Source organism: Apiospora phragmitis, assembly GCF_038363925.1.
Source record: "Apiospora phragmitis strain CBS 135458 chromosome Unknown utg000010l:1.0-9815664.0:1.0-9183399.0, whole genome shotgun sequence".
Classification (NCBI taxonomy): Eukaryota; Fungi; Ascomycota; class Sordariomycetes; order Amphisphaeriales; family Apiosporaceae; genus Apiospora; species Apiospora phragmitis.
In genome coordinates this window covers 3,333,837-3,355,594 of record NW_027117409.1, presented here as the reverse complement: position 1 = coordinate 3,355,594, position 21,758 = coordinate 3,333,837, and the positions used below count along the sequence as shown (strand labels likewise).

General features: G+C 51.9%; 4 protein-coding genes across 4 annotated transcripts; 2 read left to right on the top strand and 2 right to left on the bottom strand.

The window, feature by feature from the left end:
• Positions 1-3,268: 3,268 nt before the first annotated feature.
• PG994_010812 (uncharacterized protein) lies at positions 3,269-3,849 on the top strand (the record flags this gene model as incomplete). Its single annotated transcript, XM_066862221.1, has 2 exons — positions 3,269-3,349; positions 3,373-3,849. The coding sequence occupies 2 exons, from the start codon at positions 3,269-3,271 to the stop codon at positions 3,847-3,849; spliced, it is 558 nt and encodes a 185-aa protein (XP_066711331.1).
• Positions 3,850-6,541: 2,692 nt separating this feature from the next.
• On the top strand, positions 6,542-13,277 carry PG994_010811 (uncharacterized protein; the record flags this gene model as incomplete). Its single annotated transcript, XM_066862220.1, has 9 exons — positions 6,542-6,861; positions 6,906-7,117; positions 7,283-7,356; positions 7,672-7,807; positions 8,024-9,067; positions 9,271-10,995; positions 11,046-11,213; positions 11,303-12,147; positions 12,210-13,277. 9 exons carry the CDS (start codon positions 6,542-6,544, stop codon positions 13,275-13,277), a joined length of 5,592 nt encoding a protein of 1,863 aa, XP_066711330.1.
• A 1,023-nt stretch (positions 13,278-14,300) lies between these two features.
• PG994_010810 (20S proteasome subunit) lies at positions 14,301-15,254 on the bottom strand (the record flags this gene model as incomplete). Its single annotated transcript, XM_066862219.1, has 3 exons — positions 14,301-14,908; positions 15,009-15,159; positions 15,225-15,254. The coding sequence occupies 3 exons, from the start codon at positions 15,252-15,254 to the stop codon at positions 14,301-14,303; spliced, it is 789 nt and encodes a 262-aa protein (XP_066711329.1).
• An 831-nt stretch (positions 15,255-16,085) lies between these two features.
• PG994_010809 (uncharacterized protein) lies at positions 16,086-17,706 on the bottom strand (the record flags this gene model as incomplete). The annotated part of the gene is made up of 2 exons (XM_066862218.1): positions 16,086-16,488; positions 16,535-17,706. 2 exons carry the CDS (start codon positions 17,704-17,706, stop codon positions 16,086-16,088), a joined length of 1,575 nt encoding a protein of 524 aa, XP_066711328.1.
• Between the last annotated feature and the right edge of the window lie 4,052 nt (positions 17,707-21,758).

Below are 21,758 nucleotides of genomic sequence, written 5' to 3'. Positions count from 1 at the left end.
CAAGGCCTTAGTGAGGTGACTGTTGCGGTTGTTTGTTTACGATACGTCAAGGTTGAAGATCCAGATGTCTTATACCCATGAGTGCTTCCTTATGTCAGGCCATGAATGTAATGTGCATCTCCGGGACGGAACCCTTTTTTGTGGACCAGATCTTCGGGCCTTGACGCTAATGCTGTTGCTGTAGTCTCCGCGGGTAGTCCCTTGTTGATAAGTGGGCGTAGCTAAAGACCTCTCGCCGGAGATGCTAGAGTTCAGCAAGCTGAAGCCAAGGTGGCGGCCAAGCTGGGCCTGAAAGATACAGGAGCTTTGCTCTCAGGTTGAGCTTCTTATCAGATGAGCCCGAATACCGCGGCGTGGCAATCCTCTGCCTATAGCCAAGCACTGTATGCCGTGTTCCCTCGATACAGACATGGGATTCCTCGGAAGAGAGAGCCGTGGAGTTCTTGCGCAGTTCGCAATGGCCAATGGTCGTAGCATGAGCGACACCTAGGTGTGTGATAGCGGGAGGCACAAGTCAAAACATCTACCGCCCGCAATGTCAGACGGAGCTCGGTGAGCCTCTAAACGCAAGCTCGCGATTTGGGAGCACTGACTGACGACAAGGGCAGAATCGACTCAGGACTTGGGTACTTTTATCCTAGGCGGCCTGGACGGGCCATATATCTGACTGGTAATAATACGACTCGGTTCATGCTGTATCTGGACGGTTCTTATCAGACTTTTTGCCCAGAGGCCAACGGCACAGCATAACGGGCAATGCAAGGGCCGTATGGGAGGAGGACGGCAGAGGAAGGGAGGGCGGAATAGGCTTAGTGCGTGTGCCCTTCCCGCCCGTCTCTTATCATGGGCGACCAGCGACGTTGGAAAAGAAGGACGGACGGGGACCCACCCCGCAAGAGATAAGCACACACGATGTCGTTGGCCTGCGCGAACTGGCCTTCACCACCACTATCTCCCTTGCAGATCTCCGCGGCTAGGCAAGTCCGGATAAGCCTGCGACGTTGTGGGACGATGTGCTAATGATGCTGTGTATTGCTTCTTCTGCCAGCGTCGTAAGTGATGTTGACATCTTGGGAGCTCCCGTGCAGTGTAACATAACATACCTAGGTCAGACATTCCCAACAGCCCTGGAGGTCAAAGCATGCAGGAGCAGATCTGAGAGTCTGAGACGGATCTTGCCACACGAGACGACTTGGAGAGCGCACCCTCTCCGTTAAAGATAAATTGATATGAGCCAAGATGGGCATTTCGCATTTGTCACCAGATAAGGCTTGAAGGTTGTTCTTATCAGACCAGCATGGAATATTACGCTAAAAGTACAGACATCGACTGGCGCCGACCTTACCTAAATTACCCAATTCCCAGCACATACCCCTGACAGTCCTGACTTGCCCCCCCCCGCTGCTGCCATCGTCTCTGCCAAGCACCCGGGTCGGGCTGCTACTCAGCCTCATCAACTTCACTCTCACTTGGCTACTTGTAGGTCAACGTCCTTGACTGTAATGAATTGTCAAATCACCATTGCTGCTGGACTCTTAATAGAATTATTGTTTTTGCTATATACCGCGCCAGGCAAGCTTTCAACGATCAGCACCTCAGATGGCGTGGAAGTCTATGTATATATCTGCTGCTCTCGGCTGGCTCCAACACTCACCTCAGAAATGGCTCCCAAATTACCGGTTCATCACATAAAAATGCATCTAGGCATTGCCATAATTATTACGTCGGCCGATGAATTTGCTTGCAATAGACAGTACACAAGAGGCGATGATACGGGCACAATGAACCATATATCGCCTGCATGGTCATGATTCATATGCCTACTTCGCCGAGCGCGGCTTTGAATCACCCGGCAGACAGACCACGGGCATACATATTTGTGCGATTTGGGTTATTCTTAATGACTTACTAACGGCTTGCCTCAAGCACCTGATGGAAAGAAGTCAAGAGCACGAGACATTCATGCAACAACCACTTACTCGCATGAGAATGCGGTAGGAAGAGCATACGATAGATTTCTGCTTCAATTCAATGCTGAATGGCTGAAGTATACGACAGCCTAGCCGCCACGTCACACTCGCGCTGACCATCCCAACTCATTTTCTTTGCGAGACATGCAGATAGTCTCCTGCCAGGGAAGGCATTATATCGGTGAAGCCCAATCGATGAAATCGACTCAACAGCAATGGGAATGGTAAATGAGCTGGGTAACCGACTAGCCAGAAGCCAGAAACCTTCTGGCGGCGGCTTAGTCGGCTGGCCCCGGATATCGGTTGACCTGCCAAGCCGGAGGGCTAAGGGCGGGAACCCACCGAGTAATACACAGAGCCGCAATAGGGTTACCCCCATCTACCGAAAGCCCGGCTGCCGCTGTCACCAATCATTCTCTGGGGACCAGCATGCCGTGCCGCCACGCCTTGTCATCGGTAAAGCATGGAATTTATGAGGTGGAATCTCAGCTCGCGGCAACGATGTGAGCTAGTATCGATCGTGGAGGAGGAATCATCCGAGACCGCGACCCACTTCCACTTATCTTGCTCTCGATGTCGCGGCTATCGGTTCGTCCTTATTCGGGTGCGGTGACCGACTCGACGGTTAAGGAGGCCGCAGGCGTCCCCTGGTGCAAACTTTGTCGGTGACAGCGCAAAGCTCGAGGCCCGATGACCTTGCCCCAAAACAATATAAGAACCAACTGACCAAAGACCTGTTTTAGAGATGCGATATCTTCATTCGCAGTATAGGCAATCATTTGCAATACTATATATTCCTTCGCTGTCCCTTGACTCATAAAGTGCCCAGCCATTAATCATCACCTCTGAATACATATAACCAACCACTAAAAGTCTGAGTCGCTGTTCAGTGCTAAAACACGCGGTACCATGGATCCATCCAAAGAGACCTCACCCACAACCTACTTACACAGTGTTGGGACGCACCATGAGCCGTCGGAACGTCAACGAATTGAACCATCCTCGGTTCTCTCCAGGATACAAAGTCATATGAATGATCCAGTCCGGCCATCGACTTATGCCGAGCTTGAACTCTTACTCCTTACCTTGTGAGTAAACCCTCTTCGGCTAGTCGTCGACTACTTATACGGAAGCTAGGCAAGTGCTGGCGAAAGATGAGACCATGCTGCCGTATTGCTTTATAGCCTCAAAGCTAAGTGCGTTATCCTATCTGTAGTTGTACTGGTATACAAGATGCCGTGTCCTTTCCCGATTACCATTGCTTCGCTTCTAACCAGACGGGGAACACCGTCTTCCTCATGTTGGCCATCGTCATGCCCAGCTTCGACGGCAAGATGTTCATCACGGCCAACATCGGCGCGGCCCTGGGCTTCTTCCTGGCCGCGGGCGGGCTCACGGGCAGCTGAGCCACCTGGTCGGCGCGCGGCAGCGGTGGTGGCTCATGCTCTGCAACTTCTTCCAGACCTGCCTCGTCTTCGCCGCCGCCGCGATCCAGCAGGTGCACGGGACGGAGCTGCGCGGCAGCGCCGCCGTCACGGCCGTCTCGCTGCTGGCCTTCGCGTCCGGCAGCCAGGTCGTCCAATCCCGCTCGCTCGCCATGACGGAGATCTCCACGGCCATGGCCACGGCTGCCTGGGTCGACCTCATGATGGACCCCCACATGTTCCGCGTCAAGGGCAACCGGCCCCGCGACCGCCGCGTCAGCTTCCTGCTGGCGCTCATCCTCGGCTGCCTCGCCGGCGCCGGTATCTACAAGAAGGCCGGCTCGGCCGCGGCCATCTTCGTCTCGGCTTCGGGCAAGATGTTGGTCACCGTCATGTACCTGTTCAACGGGGCAGAGCGGCCCAAGGAGGACGGTGCCAAGAGCAGCTCTCTTTGAAAAATAAAATTGGTAGATGCAGATTCTGATTTCTTGGTATGAGAGGAAGAGGGAGAGAGCGTGCTTAGAGCGGCTTCAAGCGTTTGTATTTTTCTAGAACTGCCTAGCTTAGATCTCATAGATTGTTATAGAGATAGATATTCAATACTATACTTGATGTCGGGGACATTATTAACATCGACAGTGCATACTCGTGCGCAATTCATGGCTAGAACGACAAAAAGCCGGCCACTGTCACCAGTGGTCGTTGGGAGCGAAAACACATACTTCGCTCGTCTCGGCCATATTCTGTTGTATTTTTGGCTCACCTACTACACACATGTAGGTAGTATGTATCGATGGGGTAGCTGCCATAAGTGGCAATAACAGACCATTATAATTTTAAAGAGTTATCATTAAAAGCTGATTTTTAATACGGTATATAGTAAATAGAAAGCGCTGTCGTCTTACTTCTACAGTTGCTGCAGATGTCAGCAATGTCAGCAGAGCGGGGACTATCCAATAGTGAAGGGTTTATGTACTGGCACATGACAGCCTCGGTATGCAAGAACCCCTCCAGAACACGAGCTGTGATCACCAACCCCTTAACCATTAACTCGACCCAGTTAAACTAGGCTGCCTCTATGTATTGACCATACACAGACCCATTACAGAGGCAGCAAAGTGGTATTCTAGCGACCTTGGAAGCCGCCGCGAAGAAAAAGAAAAGAGAAGAGATCTAATGAAGGCGTGAATAGCCCCGTATCTGGTGCACTTCGAGCATAGCATCATGTCTGGTATTTGCCTTGTCTCTGGTCTCCACATTGGAGTCCGACTTATAATTAAATAACCCGAGTCCACTCAATAGTATTCTGCTCCGACGGATCTGGTGTCAACCCTTGGCCTATATCTCTACGATGACGGAATTCGAGAAGTCCACCATCATCCACGACTTTGAAGTGAAACTCGGCCCCTTCTCGAAGATGCACATGAGCAGTGTTCCACCACTCCTCCTGTATCTCCTGTATGATGATGTCTGTTGTCGCTGATGAGCCTTCGTATATGAACTCAGCGCGTGAGCCTCGGTCAGCGCCACTTCTAGGCTGAACGGTATAATTCACGAAGGCACCGAGACGATCACCGAGAGTTGTGTAGAGACACCTGAGATTGGGCATACGTCCCGCGGCGCGTGCAAAGGCGAGTTGGTAAGGGATCAGCTGAGCGGGGATTGGAATAACCCTCTCGGAAGCCAAGCGTGGACCAGAGTTCGGATCAGGGTCTGGCTCTGACGGGTCCCAGTCGAAGAGGACTTCTCCCTGGGGTGTTCGGCCATCGCTATTGAGATTGAGCTGAATCTCGCGTAGCAGCGGCCAGTGGCCCTGCTGATCTGGATGCAGGTTTGAATCCCACAGAAGTTCGCTGCCAACGATCATTTGGAGTGATACATCCTCCATTTGCATCGAGACTCTACGCAAGGCTACACTGAGAGGGTCTCGTGTTGCTCCTGGGCAGATCCGAGGATCTGGATCGTCGAAGAAACGCCCGGGTCCCTTGCCACTGAGATAAGAAAGTGTAAAATCCCTAATCGATTCCGGTAATACAGATAGTCCAGTGGCAAAGTCGTTGCGCAGCTGCAGTCGGAAAGCATTATCCTGACTCCCATCTTCCAAGTCCCAGTCGATCGAGCGCAAACGGGGAATCCAACTAGCAATCTCGCAGCAGGTTCTTGGAACGAGCCGACGGTGGAATACAGGGGCAGAAGGGCACGTGAATTTCCTAACCAAAGATAGCTCCGGGAGTTGATGGTATAGACCATTATTGAAGGCAACAAAGGACGTGATACATCGTTCCTGGCGTTCTAGGCGGTTAGGTAGCCGAAGTACTTTTATCATTCCACCCTTGAAATCTTGCAAGTCGATTGTGCAAGCGGTGCGCAGCTCTAGTTCGATACCGCCGTTATGGGCCGATGAACATATACTCAGAAACTCCATAAGACTGGCCAGTGCGTCGGAGAAAGCCTCATTGTTTCGCTTCTTCTCTGAGTCGGATTCCCAGGGTTCGTTTTGATTATGGTAGTCGGGCAGCAGTGCGGTGAATTGGATTTGGCGGACGTAGGTTTGCCTCGTGGGAGTCAGCGTTTCTCTTGCTTGATTAAGGCGTCCTTGATCTAGTTTAAGCGACGCGAATATCGTGGGCTCAATAAACGTTTGCCATTCTCGTGATACTGTGGCGTATGTATAGGCCGATTCTGGTGATTCATCGACAAGCCGACGCACAATTGCTAGCTTGATTTCTGCTGGGATATGATCCATGACGACTTGGCTTGGCTTGGCTTGCTTGCAAATTCGTCTTGGTGGTTGGGGAGCAAAAGCCGAAGGGAGTGCGGCCAACACAGAAGACAAGACTGGCGCAAATACTCACAAGCTTGGGTACTTGGTGGCAGGTATGAAAGAGGGGCCAGCGAACGAGGGGCTAGCTGGGGGTTAGTCTTTGTAAGGATGCGGCCATTTGGTCCGAGATTGGGAACAGCCCCCTGATCGACCGAATCCACACCAGGCAGGTGGAAATTGTCGAGCAACACCGGGCCGCATTCGGTGGATCGGGACGTGATGTCTTGCGAGCAAGCAATACCTCGGGCATTGACGTCGGGGAACAAGGGATCCAACACAGTTGCTCGAGCCTCCGAATGGTCCCCTCTCCTGGCGAGGGACTTATGAGAATCGGGATCTGCCCAAGAATAGCACCTCGGCTTTATCACCTCGTACTCCTCGGAGACAACGGTGCTCACATCCGTCCTGCGCCATCCCGACTTGGGGACGGCGACTTCGACATCAATGTGCCCGCTCAGCCCATATTTCGCACACGTCGATGGGCTTGCTTCGACCAGGGCGGTCAGCGAGGCCCCAAACGATGCTTTGATGTCGGTATGCACAAAGGATTTCCCGAGGGCTTCAAGCTCGACTCGGAAGCCGACCGAGGGCGTCAGCTTCATCGTCAACGACCCAGCACTGGAAATCGTTGCCGACTTGCCCGGTACGATGACCGGATAGTTGGAGAAAGTATTGGGCGTTAAATAGCTGCCTTCGAGGTCCAGCTGCTTGGGATACGTCCACAAGAAGTGGTGATCTGAGATGGATCCATTATGCCACATTCGGAACCGGAAGCTTTCCAGCTCTCATAGTATCCGATGATGAGGTCGCGCACATCTCCACGCTCTTCCGATTCTGGAATCGCAGGCGCGCCGCCGTTGGATTGACAGCCAAGTCTGCAGAATTCCTTCGCGTCTTGTGTTAGTTGCTTTTCCTTGTCTCAAAGCTGCTAAACCGGAATTCTTACCTCGGCGATACCGCAAAAGCCAAATTGAGAGCAACAAACGTTTCTGTTCAGAAATGTTAACCAACAGCACACGACTAACAGTGAGAGGCAGGTAGGTATAGCAACTTACAGTGGACAGGTCGCAGTCTTGGATGCCGAGACCTTGCCGCACATTGCTTTGGCATCACAGTTGGACATGCAGCCTTCGCCGTAGTATGTCTCTCCATAGCCACAGACACCCGACATACCACAACAGGCCCCATTAGAGCATGGTCGTCCCTTACCACAGGTGTAGTCATCTTTTGACGAACCTGTAGTCTGACGCCGAGACAAGCCACTGTTCGGGTTTAGAGACCAGCCTGGTCTATGAGTCGCCGGAACACCGGCGCCCAAGGGCTCGCCATTCGGTTGTGCTAGACATATGGAGATCAGGGGGGAGGTGAATAAGAGTAGGTGGGCCGGTTTAAACGCAGCTGCTTTGCCATTAGAATGCCAATGTTGTGATTAATGATAGATCAACATGTCCAGATGCCGCAGGAATCCGAGAAACTCTACGTCGAGTTCGAGTGTACAGTTGAGCAGACAGAATACACATGGTTGGGGATGATTGAAGTCGATGCTGTAGATCCAAGCCTATCGGAGCCCACTAAAGGTCTCATTTGTGGTCACCTGACTGGGCGACACAGGCAGTCGGAGGGAACCGCGTCTCTGGTGGGGCAGTAGCGCGTCCAGGCTGAAGCTCGAGATTTGAAGACCGATTGATAACCACCAATAATCACAACGAAATAAAGCGCGATGATCAGCTCGACTTGGCAATAAATATCCCGAGTAGCCATTTCACGATAATTCCATGGAGGTGCCTGTGGCTTACGTGTCCAAGCCGGCTTCATGACTCGCAACAACCTCCGCGATCATCTCACCTGGTTGCTGGCCAATGTTGCGCTGTCTGCCCCGAACGCGCCTTTGCTTCCCCCGGCCCGTGACCCGCCAAGTCAACTATCAATACGCGTACCGAGCCTGTATCCTACCCTACCGCCTGTCGAGAACAATGGAGCTTCCGAAGCCGAGAGTGTCAGTCAGTCTAGAGGTTTGAATCGGGCGACCTCCGTTACCAGACCCACGCGAGCCCATGTTTCTACGGCCACAGCAGGACAGTCGCAGGAGGGTTTGGGAGTAGAGGGAAGGAGAGGAAGTCACATAGACGAAATGGGTCGTCTCGTTGCGGTCCCGGCCTCGACCTCCAAAAGACGTGGTCTTCTCCTTAATCAGGATCAGTTGCTCACCCCGGCTTCAACCTCCGGTGTCGGTCGGCTACAGCAAGCTTACTCGGTTTCCTTGTCGAATTCGAGAACCGTCAGTACAGCAACGAGGAAATCTCCGCCTCGCTCGAGGTTATTTGACAAGAAGCCCGGAACACCAGCGCCTACCTTGAACGACTACGAAGATGACCTGGAGGCACTGGATCTAACAGTGGAGGAGGACAACCAGGAGGACAACCCCTCTTCCGACTCCAACCCCGTGGGTTTTGGTGACGATGTCAGACTGTGGACTAAGGATCATGCATCGCGCCCAGAGCCGGCGCCGAACCAACGTGGAACCAAGCGCAAAAGCCATGAGATTGCTCAGCCTCCAACATCACCCGACTTGCTTGATGACGACGACGACGAGTTTCCCGATATTTTTGGGATCGTCCCTAAAGACTATACTACTCCAAAGTCCACTAAGAAGCGGAGGCCGGAAACACCGTTGAGTCAACGAGTTGCGGATTACGGAGCATCTGCAAGCTGTAGAACTGGTAGAGGCAAGGTCCAACTGATTTCGAGGATATCCGAGGGTTGCGAAGAAAGTCAAGAGAACCGTCGCCTCATCTCCGAAGAAGTCACCGGCGAAGATGAACTCAAAAACTACAACGGTAGCTCCGAAGGTGCCAGGAAGCCCCGTGGAACCTGATAGTGTGATGGAGGTTGATTTCGACCATACTACTCCGGAAAAGTCTCATCCGCCGCGGAGAACTCGACGCGACAGTCGCGTTATACAAGATTCGGATGACGAATTTGCAACTCCAGCTACACACAACTTTTCAATTATTCTCAATTCCGTCCACAAATGACGGAGAAGATTCCAAAGGGCCCTCGGGCCGGCGGCGTCGAGAATCGTCGACTGCCATCATTGCTCCGGACACACCTTCAAAATCGCGTTCGGATCCGTCGCCTGTTGAGCAAACGACATCGGACTCCTCTTCTCAACAAGCCGTAACCGAACAGGCCGAGCGTTCTGTCATAGACATGACCCAGGGCAACAACGATCGCGGAAGTCTTTCCCAGACACCAGTATCTAGTCAAGCACTCCCTGCGCTGAGCCAAGATGTCAAAGACAAAATCTTGAAGCTATTTCTGGACATGCCATCCATAGCTGAAAGCAGGCGTGCCTCGATAGAAGGAAAGCTCCAACAGAACCGGGAAGCCTACCGTGCAGCCTTGGTCAACAGGCATGCACGTGCAGAACAAACATCCAATTTGAAGCGGGAGAAGGATCAGCTGATGAAACAAAGGCTCGCTCTTGATCGAGTAGCTGCCGAGCATCAGACATATCAGGACTTGGTCGCCACGAGAGATGGTTTAATATCGCAAATGATGGAGAAGTACGATGAAATGGATGACGAAGAAAGTAACTCCGGGGTAGATGATGCCCTTGAAGGGGTAGACATGGAACTTGCTCAACAAGAGGCACCGTTGATAGAGTCACTCTTACGGGCTGGGATCAACAGTACTGATATTTTCACAGAGCACAAGACGGTCAGATTGAATACTCGAATACCGCCTGACCCATCTGATTTCGTCGTTCAGGCTACGCAGCCGGCTCGTCATGAACCACCAGGGGCAAAGTTTCGGGGTATCGCGCCCGTTTCTGCCTCTGCTAGGAATAGCCAAGTCATCAAGCAGACTCAAATGCCTACACAGGGGGGTTTTCCTTCCGAACCAACTTCCCATCCTTACCCCGAGCAGGATCCTCCCTACTCCAGACCTCTTATCGCCAATAGTCAACGCTTAGGGTCGAGGGAAAACTTTGCCAGAGAGGGCCGAGAACCCGCAGTTCATTCGTCGGAACCCACCTGGGATGAGATGGAGTTGATGATTGACGATGATTTGAATGAGCCTGCCCCGCCCAGGTATTCGGCCAATTCAAATAATACAGGACGGTTGAGTCCTTCTAAAGCATCTACTAGGCGAGCACCGACCTACGCGAGCGATAGCGACTATGGTGATGACGTCGACATGCTTGAGGTTGCGGAGACGTTTGAACTAAACCAGTCGTCCTCGGAGAGCATAGCGCCAAAGCGTAGTCGGCTCGCGTTGTCCGAGAAATCTGGAAACACCAGCACCACATCGCAAACAAGGACAATCGAGAAGAGGGTCGCCAGCTCGTCTGCAAGGTCAAAAATACCCCCTGAACTCATGAAGTTTGCGTGGTCGCCGGAAGTCAAGCGTGCGCTCAAAGACCGGTTCCGTATGAGCGGCTTTCGTCACAATCAGCTTGAAGCCATAAACGCGACTTTGGCGGGAAAGGATGCCTTTATTCTCATGCCTACGGGTGGCGGCAAGTCCCTCTGCTACCAACTTCCCGCCGTAATCAAGACTGGAAAAACTCGAGGCGTCACAATTGTCGTATCTCCATTGATCAGCTTGATGCAAGACCAGGTGCATCACCTCCAGGCTCTCCATATACCCGCAAGGGTATTTAACGGAGAATGTTCTGCGGAGGAACGCAGAGAAATCATCGCCACACTGAAGGGCCCAAACCCGGATCATTACTTTCAGCTTCTTTATGTTACACCTGAGATGATCAGAAATAGTAGCACCTTTAATACGGCCCTCAGTACTCTATATAGGGAAACCATCTAGCTCGTCTTGTTATTGACGAAGCTCACTGCGTCAGTCAATGGGGCCATGATTTTCGACCCGATTACAAAGAGCTTGGTGCATTCCGTCGGGACTTCCCCAAAGTTCCTGTGATGGCTCTTACCGCCACCGCTACCAAGAACGTTATGGTTGATATCAAACACAACCTGGGTATCGATCGAGGGAAGAATTCTCGCAAAGTTTCAACAGGCCAAACCTCTTCTACGAAGTAAGACGGAAAGAAAAAGACACCATCACAGAGATCGCGGACTTGATCAACAACACGTACGAGGGGCAAACTGGTATTGTGTATACTTTATCTCGGAAGAACGCGGAAACAACTGCGCAAAAGCTGAGGGACCATGGCATTGCTGCGCATCATTACCACGCCTCGATTCCTGCAGAGGCCAAGAGCAAAGTCCAACTAGAGTGGCAGAGAGGCCGCATCAAAGTCGTCGTTGCTACTATCGCGTTCGGTATGGGTATCGACAAACCGGACGTGCGTTTCGTCATTCACCAGTCTATGCCAAAGAGCCTGGAGGGTTACTACCAAGAAACCGGAAGAGCTGGGCGAGATGGCAATCCCTCCGCATGCTACCTGTATTTCAGCTTCGGAGACGTGACCCAACTCCGCAAGATGATCAACGACGGCGAAGGAAACGAGCAGCAGAAACAGCGACAGCGTAATATGCTGGCCGCCATGACTGCCTTTGCTGATAATCAAAGTGATTGCCGGCGTGTCGAGATCCTTCGATACTTTGGCGAAACATTCAACCAAGCTGACTGTAATAAGACATGCGACAACTGCCAGACGGGTGCTACTTTTGACTGGAAAGATTTCACCGACATCGCGGTCGCTGCATTAGAAATCACAAGGTCCCAACGTCAACTTACGCTCAACCAATGCACCGAGATGCTCATGGGACTCAACAGGAAAAAAGCCCTCGAGTCATTGGATGAACAAGCCAAGCCGTACTTGGGAATAGCGAAGAAGAACCCCAAGAATGAGATACACCGCGTTATTGACCGTTTGCAAGCTGAAGGGGCACTGGCCGAGAAGAACGTTTTCCAGCGGAAGGACCGGATGGCCGTCCAATATTTCCAGGTAGATGATACCGCATACATCTCCGTTCTTCATTAACTGCAGAGCTAACTGTTTCTTACTAGATTGGAAGGAATGCCGGCGCCTTCATGAGCGGGCGCAAGAAGCTTATTCTGACTGTCCAAGTTAAAGGCAGTGGCGGTCAAGCTTCCGCGCCAAAGGGGAAGAAGAAAACGACGGCGGCGGCGACTGCTCCTCCATCGACTATTGTCTCTTCTCCTATGCAAGCACGCAAAACCAAGGGCAAGGGCAAGGGCAAGGGCAAAGCAGTTGCTACAGTTTTGTCCGACGATGATGAATACAACGAATCCGACGATGATTTTGAAGTAAGGAAGCCTGTTGGAAGGCTGCAGAGACGAGCGCCAGTTGGTCCACCAATACGGCAGGACGCCAAGCTTGCCCCCTTGAATGATGTTCATTCGGCGCTGGTCGAGGAGTTCCAGATAGAGGCCACCCGCCTTGCAGAGGAAATCCAGAACTCCAAGCATCTCCGGCAGCCTATTTTCTCCGTACAACAGCTTCGCGATATGGTGTTGGGGTGGACAACAGACCTGGAATCTATGAAGCGGATACCGGGTATTGAACCCTCAAAGGTCTCGACATATGGCCGTAGATTTGTTACTCTAGTGAAGCGGTTCCAAGAGCGTTATCAGAGCATGATGGGAACAGATATAGATAGCCCTGAGCCTCAACATACTATGGACACGAGCGTCGTGGATCTAGTGTCTAGCGAAGACGAGGAAATGGGCGATTTCGAAGACGATGGAGAAAATTCGAGATATTTTGGAAGTCCTCCGCGTCAAGCTTCTCCTGATGATGGGTGGAAGCAAGAGCTAGACGACATGATGCGCACATCATCATCCTCGAGGAGGCGATCTGCGGGGTCGACGTCGCGGGGTGGAAAGGGCTCCTATAGCAAGGGCAAGCGATCGTACGCGCGCAAGGGTTCGGGCAGCTACTCCCGTGGAGGCAAATCTGGTAGCGGCGGCGTCACGAAACGAGCCAGCACCGGCAAGAAGTCTTCGGCTGGAACATCCCGGTCTGGTGGTTCTGGTGCATTCATGCCCAATAGGGGTGGGCGCAGTGGTGGCGCGGGTGGCGCCCAGCAGAGGATTGATTTGATGCCACTCTAGTTGGGCCTGCTGGGGCAAAAGACGGGAGTTGGAACTCGGGGTAAACGAGGGACGAAGGAAGGACGGAAGGTGCCAAGACGGGGAGCCATCACTTCGCGTGATGGTAAGTTGATTCTCGCTACGATTGTTTTGAAAAATGAGCTCTTGCATGCATGGTTTGGCGTACTGCGGATTGGCTTTGATACGATACCTAGCATTGGTCGTCGGCGCATATGGCATATACACGTACGACTTCAGGGGGGTTACGATGTGCTTAGAAACAGCATGGAAGACAATGGATAAAGTCTCTCCGCAGGGGACAGGCGGAGAAAGTACAGCAAATTGTTACACTCGCCACCTGGTTTTGGAGCAGAATCCAAGAAATACCTATATAAACATAATAGAAGGAAGATTGGTCTCATGAGAGGATACTGCTACCAAGACAGCATATCCTGAGACGGCGCCGACTGCTACTTCAGTACCTACTTGTGATGCGCGCCAATGACTTTTCCCAGGTTCTCTCGCCTAGTCTATTACCCGATTATTGGTTGCAGAACACGAAGAAACAGTCTCATGGGTTGGAATTTTCCAGGAGTGTGTCATCGTTATTACTTTCATAGTTACACTCCTAGACTTTAGAAAATCTCTCTTTCCACCCAATGGACATTGCTACGCTGTTTGCCGGGTTTCGACCAAAATTACATGCTTACGTGGTTTTGTAGAGTTCTTGACGAGGCAGGTGTTTCCTCACTTCCACCATGCATAGGCCGGCCAGGACAGGACCCTACCCAGACTAGATTACGGCAATCGTCACGCAAAGCACCAAATTAGGTGATCGATAGTCACCCGCCGCATGAAGGGAGATCGGTCCATATCAATTGAGGTCCATGATTCATTCCCTCAGGTCTCGCGAAATCAATCATGAGCCGCAGCTACAGAGAGAGTACTTGGGCGGTATCGTACATCGTCAAGAGCTCTTTATTTCATCACGAGAAACACGTAAAGCCCCAATGGGTAGCTAGCTACTCCTCCTTCTATCCCGCTTTAAACCGTCTGTGTGCCGTAGCCCTTGATCCTGTCGGCGAACGCCCAGCTCTGGTTCTCCAGCTTCTCGTCCTCCTTGAGGTCCACGCCGTCCTTGGTGATGACGGCGATGCTGTACTTGTCCATGCTGCGGGCGTCGCGGTAGAAGAGGACCTTCATGCACTCCTTGACGACCTCGACGGCCTTCTCCTGGGTGAGCTGGGCGGCCGACTCCTCGTCGGGGGCGTAGCGGCGCATGATGGGCTGGGCCAGGACGCTGCCGAAGCCCGTCGCCAGCGAGGGGCTCGTGAAGGTGGTGCCGAGGAGGTCGGTGGCGGCGAGGAAGGGCTTCTGGTCGTCGTCGAGGCCGGCCACCAGCAGCGAGTTCCAGAGCGGGTCGAACTTGGAGCGGCGGTGGTACATGAGCTTCGACAGGTACTTGTGCAGGTTGCGGGCGTTGAGCGAGTGGCCCGGGTCCGACTTGTAGGCCTCGTCGATGGAGAGCTCCGTCAGGTGGCGGTCGAGGTACTGCATGTCCGAGACGTCGCCGCCGAAGCCGACGACCGAGGTGCCGGCGAACTTGCGCAGGCGCTTGACGTCGGTGAAGCGGGCGAGGGAACCATACGAGGCTATTCACATGGGAGGGAGGGGTTGTGTTAGTAAAGGCGACGCGACGAGGGAGGGTCCATGGCGGAGGAGAGAGTGAGCGAGGGTATCAACAAAACTCACCCAGGTTATCGGCAGCAATGACTACACCATCCTTGAACTTGATGGCGACGACGGATGTTCCTGTCACGATGGGTTGTTGTGTGTGCTGTGTTGGGCCGTTGTTTGTTTGCATGTATGAAGCATCGTAGGCACCATACACATCGTCACGAGGCTATGCACGACACAGTCATTAGCCAGGAATGCCAGGGCCACGCCAAATCGCCGTCAAGAACTCACACGACCCCAGGCTTGCGGACGATGATCCATGGTGCTGGATGCTGAAAGATGCGGAAGTGTACGTGTTGTAGAACGATTGCTGACGATGCGTCGCTCAATCAGATATTGCGGAGGGCGGTCGTCAATAGAACAACGTAAAGGAAGACGGTCGATGGATGGATGGTCGTCCTTTGGGAAGCTGAGGCTTAGTTGGTGTTGTATCTACTTGTACAAGGCTACAGGCACTACAACGACGTCGTCACGGTTCTGCCTTCAACGCAGCCGGACACCGACCGGGCCCTGGCTGCTGGCCTAAGGCCCTAAGCTGGAGCTGGAGCTGGAGCTTGGGCCACCCACGCCCAGCGCGGATCCACACCCGCCCGCAGCAGGACATCTTCATCTTCATCTTCAGTCAGTCAGTCAGCGTACGCCAACGTTTCTCCCTCCTGTCCTGCAACATGGAAGCTGACAAGGGCAAGTCGATTTTCTTCTTTTCTCTTTTTTTCTTTCTTGCTGTAGATGGAAAACTTTATTAAATCAGATTCACCCGGCCAAGGGGGTACTTATGTGAATATGCCCATGGTTTCTACAAAACAAGAATTTACAAAAAACAGAAACAAAATAAAAAAATTTGTATGACCAAAATCTTCCTTTCTCTCTTCGGTGATGCTGATGCAGTCATCGGGGTATATCGTTTCAAAACCTAATAAACCTTGGAGAAGCGTCTCACTGAATGTATCTCTGGATATTTCCTTGGATGGCTCCCTGAATGCACCCACGCCTGTCCCTATATCTGCAACAAGCCACCAGTCCAGAAATGCCCACCATCTTCTAGAACAAAACCATGAATCGTGACTCTATCTCAAGCCCCTCTTTCCTGTCTCAATCTGAAGCGATCAGCTCGGCCGTGATCTCCTCACGTATCTTGCGACACCATTTCCACAAGGCCTCCTCCAACTCGACCCATACCTCACCGCTGTTGTTGTACACAACACCCAAGACGTCCACCTTCAGCATCACCTCCCAGCGGAGCTCGGCAGCCTTGATCCAGTATCGAAGGTTGTCAGCACATCTGTACGGCTTCTGTGTGTCGACGTGGTACGACCCAATAGTCCCAAACCGTCTCTTGGACTTGCGCACTGTCGCATTGTGCAGCTTGACCAGCCGCACTCCATTCTGTAGGCTTTCCAGGAACGGCGTAGGCAGTTCTGCTGCTTGGGCGGCCGGTGTGTAAGCGGGAAGGGGTTCATCGTCCGGTTCCATAGACCGCAAGAAAGCCAGTTCCCTTTCAATCTCCCGTCCCGTCCAGTCGCCCCCTGAGCCATGCCCACCCTTGCCTCTCTACACGTTCAGCTTCCTCAATCTCCTCCTCTTTCTTCAGCATGTCGCGGATCCCTTCAATCCACGAAGTCATGATGGATCGCTCGTCCGCGCGCGGGCCGCCGGCGAAGTTGCGCGTAGCCAAGTGCTTGAGCGTTTCCATGACGGCAAGCAGGTCTGCACGAATCTCCTTTTCGGATCTGATAGTATCCAGCATTTCAGGTTGCTCGTGTGACGTGTAAAAGTTCTTAGCTGCCCGGATCGCTAACGTCATAGTGTCAAGGATCTGCATGCCCTGAACTTGATCCCAGCCTTGCTTTGGGTTTTGTGGGTTCGGCGGATTGGGCGGGTTGGGCGAGCGTGACGGTATTGGAGGCACTGGGCTGGTAGGTTGCGAGTTTGCCGGGGACATTGACTGCTTCAGACACCGACTGGCGGCATCTAGAGTGCTGTTCAACTCTGCTTTGAGCTCCGCCATGGTGGGTGGTTTGGGAATCACCTTCTCCCGGTGCTTGTAGGTGCTTGTAGTCGGCGGTAGCACGTTCGGGTCGATATTTTCAATATCATCCGAGTCATACCCGGATTGCTCGTCGGTGGGAGACTCGACCATCGGTCCTCCTGCCATGCTTTGTCCATGGAAATCTGGACTGCTGCTCAGCGAGGCATACGATGAATCGCCATCAGACCCTGTGCCCCTGGGGTTGAGGTACGAGGATGAATCGACTGATGATAGATCCAACGTCGCTCTCGGGTTCCTCTTTCTGGCAAGCTGACCTCCCTTTCCCTCCAGCAACCCGGTTCTAGCGAAGTAGTACTGAAGATGTGCAATGCTTCCCAGGCTCAAGACGCTTTCTCTGTGCTTGGCACTAGCGGCGAACTCGGTGCCTTCGGGTCTTGTATACCCCCGCCGGACTGGACGCCCCATGAAGCTTTGCATCGAAGCTCTATTGGGATTGGAGTTGCCGTCCGACTGTTTCGAGTAACTTGCTGATGACTGGCGCGAGAGCGATGGACTGGCCAGAGAGTCGCGGTATGAGCCATCTGTGCTGGAGCCATAGGAGGTGGTAGAGTCGTTTGATACGACGCGGGGATTCGGCCCCACGGCCTTCGAGGGACTCGACGAAGGCGAAGGCGAGTCGCGGCGCACAATGGGAGGGGCGTTTTGACCGGAAGTAGCAGCCATGGTGGGAAAGGCTTGTCCGAGATGTCTCGAGTAGGTTGGTGGCGATATGAAGCGGCAGCTAATGTGGCAGTAGAATTGGCGAACTCGGTCGAGATTCAGCTCTCGGGGATTGGGAAACTCAGGAGAAAAATAAAGAGTAGGGAAAGAATGGCAGTTGGGTATCAGTTGAAGAACCACAAGTATGTACGGTATTTACAAAATAGAAAGGGAAAAAAACTGCAAAGTGCTTGCTCGGTCGGTTTCCGCTTCGTGCCTGAAGCGGAGTGTTGGAACAAGAGGAGGTGAAGGTGGGTGATGATTACCTGGAAAACTAATCTAAGGAGTGGATGGAAAGAATGGCCATTGACAACAACGTTACGCTACGCAAATGCAGCATGCAGAAGGGGAACCTTGGGAATTGAAAGTACCAAGTAAGAAGCAGGTAGAAGTGGCTTGCAGGAGAAAGCAAAGGCAATACAATATTTATTCAAAAAGATTTCGTTCCGTACCTTGTTATTACCCTACCAACAGCACAGTACCTGGATGAGACGAGATCAAATGGTATGTATCAGCCCGGTCTGCCGGTGTCAATGTGTCCATGTGTCCATGTGCACCGCATCCAGAGTGGCGGGGTCAGGGGTTGGCCCGACTCTTCAATGCAATGCCATGATGTGAGTGGCAGAGGGGCGGCCGGCTGACCCCTCTCAGGAACCCTCCCAGGATGGGTGGTGCATGTTCTTGTAATTGGGCCGGGCTCTAATGAACCTACCTCACTGAAGCTGCCACTGACAGTGTGCCGCTGGCTCAGTTACGGTAATGGGGTGGTGTGGGGGAGCCGAGTTCCAATGAAACAACTTTACTTTCTATTTTGATCTGGCCATGCCTGTTCGTCGTGAACAAATCACAATCTTAATCTTCGCAGGTCGATACGAGTTGGGATACACGAGGAGCATTGGAAGGTATGTTATAGCTGTGCCAGTCAACGTATCAAAAGCAAGTCGCACGCACCGTTTCCTGTCACTCAAGCCATGGCAGATGGAGAGTGAGACAATTGATATCATACCGAGAGCCTAGGCAACGCCTTGTTAGTCCCGACGGTCCGGCTCGGGCTCGAAGTAAAATGCACATGTATGCTTCCTCTACTTACCTTCCTATATAACTAGTCTTTCGTATTCTTATTTCCTAATATACAAAAGATTCAATATGTTCTATGATTATTGACAAATCTGAAATCGATTTTTATAGCACGTAAATAGTAATTCCATCAACCAAGATACGAAGGAGGGTCTGGGTAAGAGAGAGTGAATTGAAGCTTGAGCAGACTTTCTACTTTTTAGAATGCTCCCTCATACAATTTGGTTAAAAAGCCCCCGGCTCGCACTCCTCCAACCAAAATGCAGGGCACACTCCGAGGGATGGCACAAGAGACTGTGTTCCCACGTGGTAATTTGCCTATCTGTGCAACTTCAATAGAACCTTGTGGACCCCTAGAAATTGAGCCAGCAACGTGTTTCTTCCAGAGATCCATACGAGCACCCAGGCACCAGGACGACGGTTGAAAGCACTGGCACCAGCCGGACGGGGCTTGCCCCTACATTCGTACTTGTCTTCTTTTCATCGGGCAACGTCGTGTGCCGACATGTGGTCTGTATTATACATAAGCGATTATCAAAGGGGTGGGCATTTATTATAACGAAAGGCAATGGCTGTATAAAAGTTATTCATTAGGAGGTAACCTCTGTCTGGCCGTCTCGGGAGCAATATACTGATTCTCGTCCACAAAGGTACATTCATGTATAAATATAGTTGCTCAGCACAAACTTGAGGACTACATCCTACAGCTTCATACATATCTATCATTCATGTGCAGCTGCCCAATATTGCCACTTGAGAGCCTTATTGAGCCCAATACTGACTGCATGCAACCTGTGTTCCCATCACTGCATTCTAGTCTCTGCAGCGCATGCAGGACACATATGTATTCTCAGGTGCACGTCAGGGGTGGCATCTCCCAATTTGCGCCACCAAGGCCATAATGGGGTTCAATATTGGGTTCTTCTCACTCGGGTATGCAAGGTACGATGTGGGAGCAACGTAATCTCACGTCTTACATTGCAGTACTGTTTTGTGAGGACTGGGCCCCATAGCGACTCGACTCAATCCAGCTTCTTTCTCCGAGCTCGATCTATTCATAATGTTTCCCTCAGGTACACGGCAGTTATGTATGTTTTACTATCATCTATGCCGTGGTATAGGCACATGGAACTTGGAAGGGTAAGAAACCTTAAACAAACCATGGCATGGTCATCCTTACGCCCTTCTGTCTAGTTCCCAGGTAGGTTAGGTAGCGTTGCATGAACTCCTCCGTCCTCGAGCTTCCCATCACCTCGGTCGGGTGATCTTATTATGACGCTGCCAGCTTAATAGAACTGTCGTCAGTGCATCCATCCTATGTAACAGAATAGGCAATCTTCCAGTTGAGTCTACCCACAAGCCAAGTACAGGGGTATCGCACTTTCCGCCCAGCGAAAGGGAATGGGGTTCCACTGCTAGCCGGGACGCACGGCCATTCACACCCGCACCTACTAATGCTACATAATTTCCAAGCTGCTAGGTACTTGTACTACATCACCATGTCGTTGGCGGCCGTCCCTGAACCCAACATGTTTAATGGAAGTGCCGACCTGGTGCTACAAGTAATTCATCAATACAACATCTTCATGCTACCCAACAAATTATTGCAGCAATTATTCATATCAATACTAATATGTCGCATATGTATGCATAGAAGAGCTGTAGAGTTGATCTGACCCTCGTGGGCGATAGGGATCTAGATTCCCAAGAGCTATTACCCCCCCCCCCCGCCATATATCTCAAGCAACTAAGATGTACTTACTCCGTACTCAACCTCACATCTCTCTAACGTTTGGTAGTTTCATACAAACATCATATTTATAACGTAAAGCCTAGGTAAAGACCGATGCCGCAGTTATTAGAAGAGATCCGATGACACATCACAATTGGCTGCCTGCCGCTTACAGACTCACAGCAGCGTGCCCTCCATCGAGGGCCAACCGTGATGCATACCTGCATTGGTGAAATAGGTTCCCTAGATATGGACATTGCTCTTAGTCTCGGAATACGGTGCTTAGAGAGTAGTTTCCCTTTTATGGACAGTGTCTCAACAGTTTATTCTCGCAACATGTCGACTGCGGACATGACCATGTATTGGTCAGTGTAATTTCGATTGCGCACTACCCCTAGCGATGGCGGGCGATCCTTGGCTTTCCTGGTTTTTCAGTCCGGGGATTCGACTGCAGGGTAGTGGCCACCGTGGAGCAAATGCATTATCACAGTATTTAGCAGCCGGATGAGGAAGTAGCAGAGAAAAGTCGGCGATGTGACTGGATGAAAGGGCCGGCTTGGGCTTGCGGGAAGAAGATTGGTATCAAGCCCATCCAAGGTTGAAGCGCGCATGGATAGCGTCCTACTTCGTTCCCGGGCCAGACGACGAGAAATGAATCTATTGACTACCTAATCGGGTCGGTAGGTCGCTTGGGAGCAAACATCTATGTAACGTCAACTTGTCGCCGTCGCAAGAGAAAAAAAAGAGTGAGGAAGGAAAAAAAATCTATTACTGTGTGTGTCGCAGTTTTTGCTTCCCTTCTTTCTTCTCTCTTGTTGTCGCCAACGCATTACACATACCAGTTCGCTTCTCTTTCTCCCTCTCATGTAGTCGGCGTCATCTAGTCCCAAGTCAACCTCGCTTGCTTGGTTGGTTGCTGTCCGATTTGCTTGGAAAGAAGCACACAACACTCGCCATGTGGTAGGCCGGCCGTGATATATCTTTGTTTCCATTCCCTGCTCCGTTTCTTGCCGCTCCTTTTCCTGACGCCTGTCTCACTTGGATTTCCCCGATTCGCCCGCCTTACGGTCTTGTCTTTTAAAGTGTTTCTTAACGCGAAACCAACTCCAACTGTCGACCTTCCACGCCTACGGACTAACCAAGAACCACCCAACTACGTACGACGGCTTCCTTTTACGTTGAGACGGAACGAAGTCAAAAAACCACA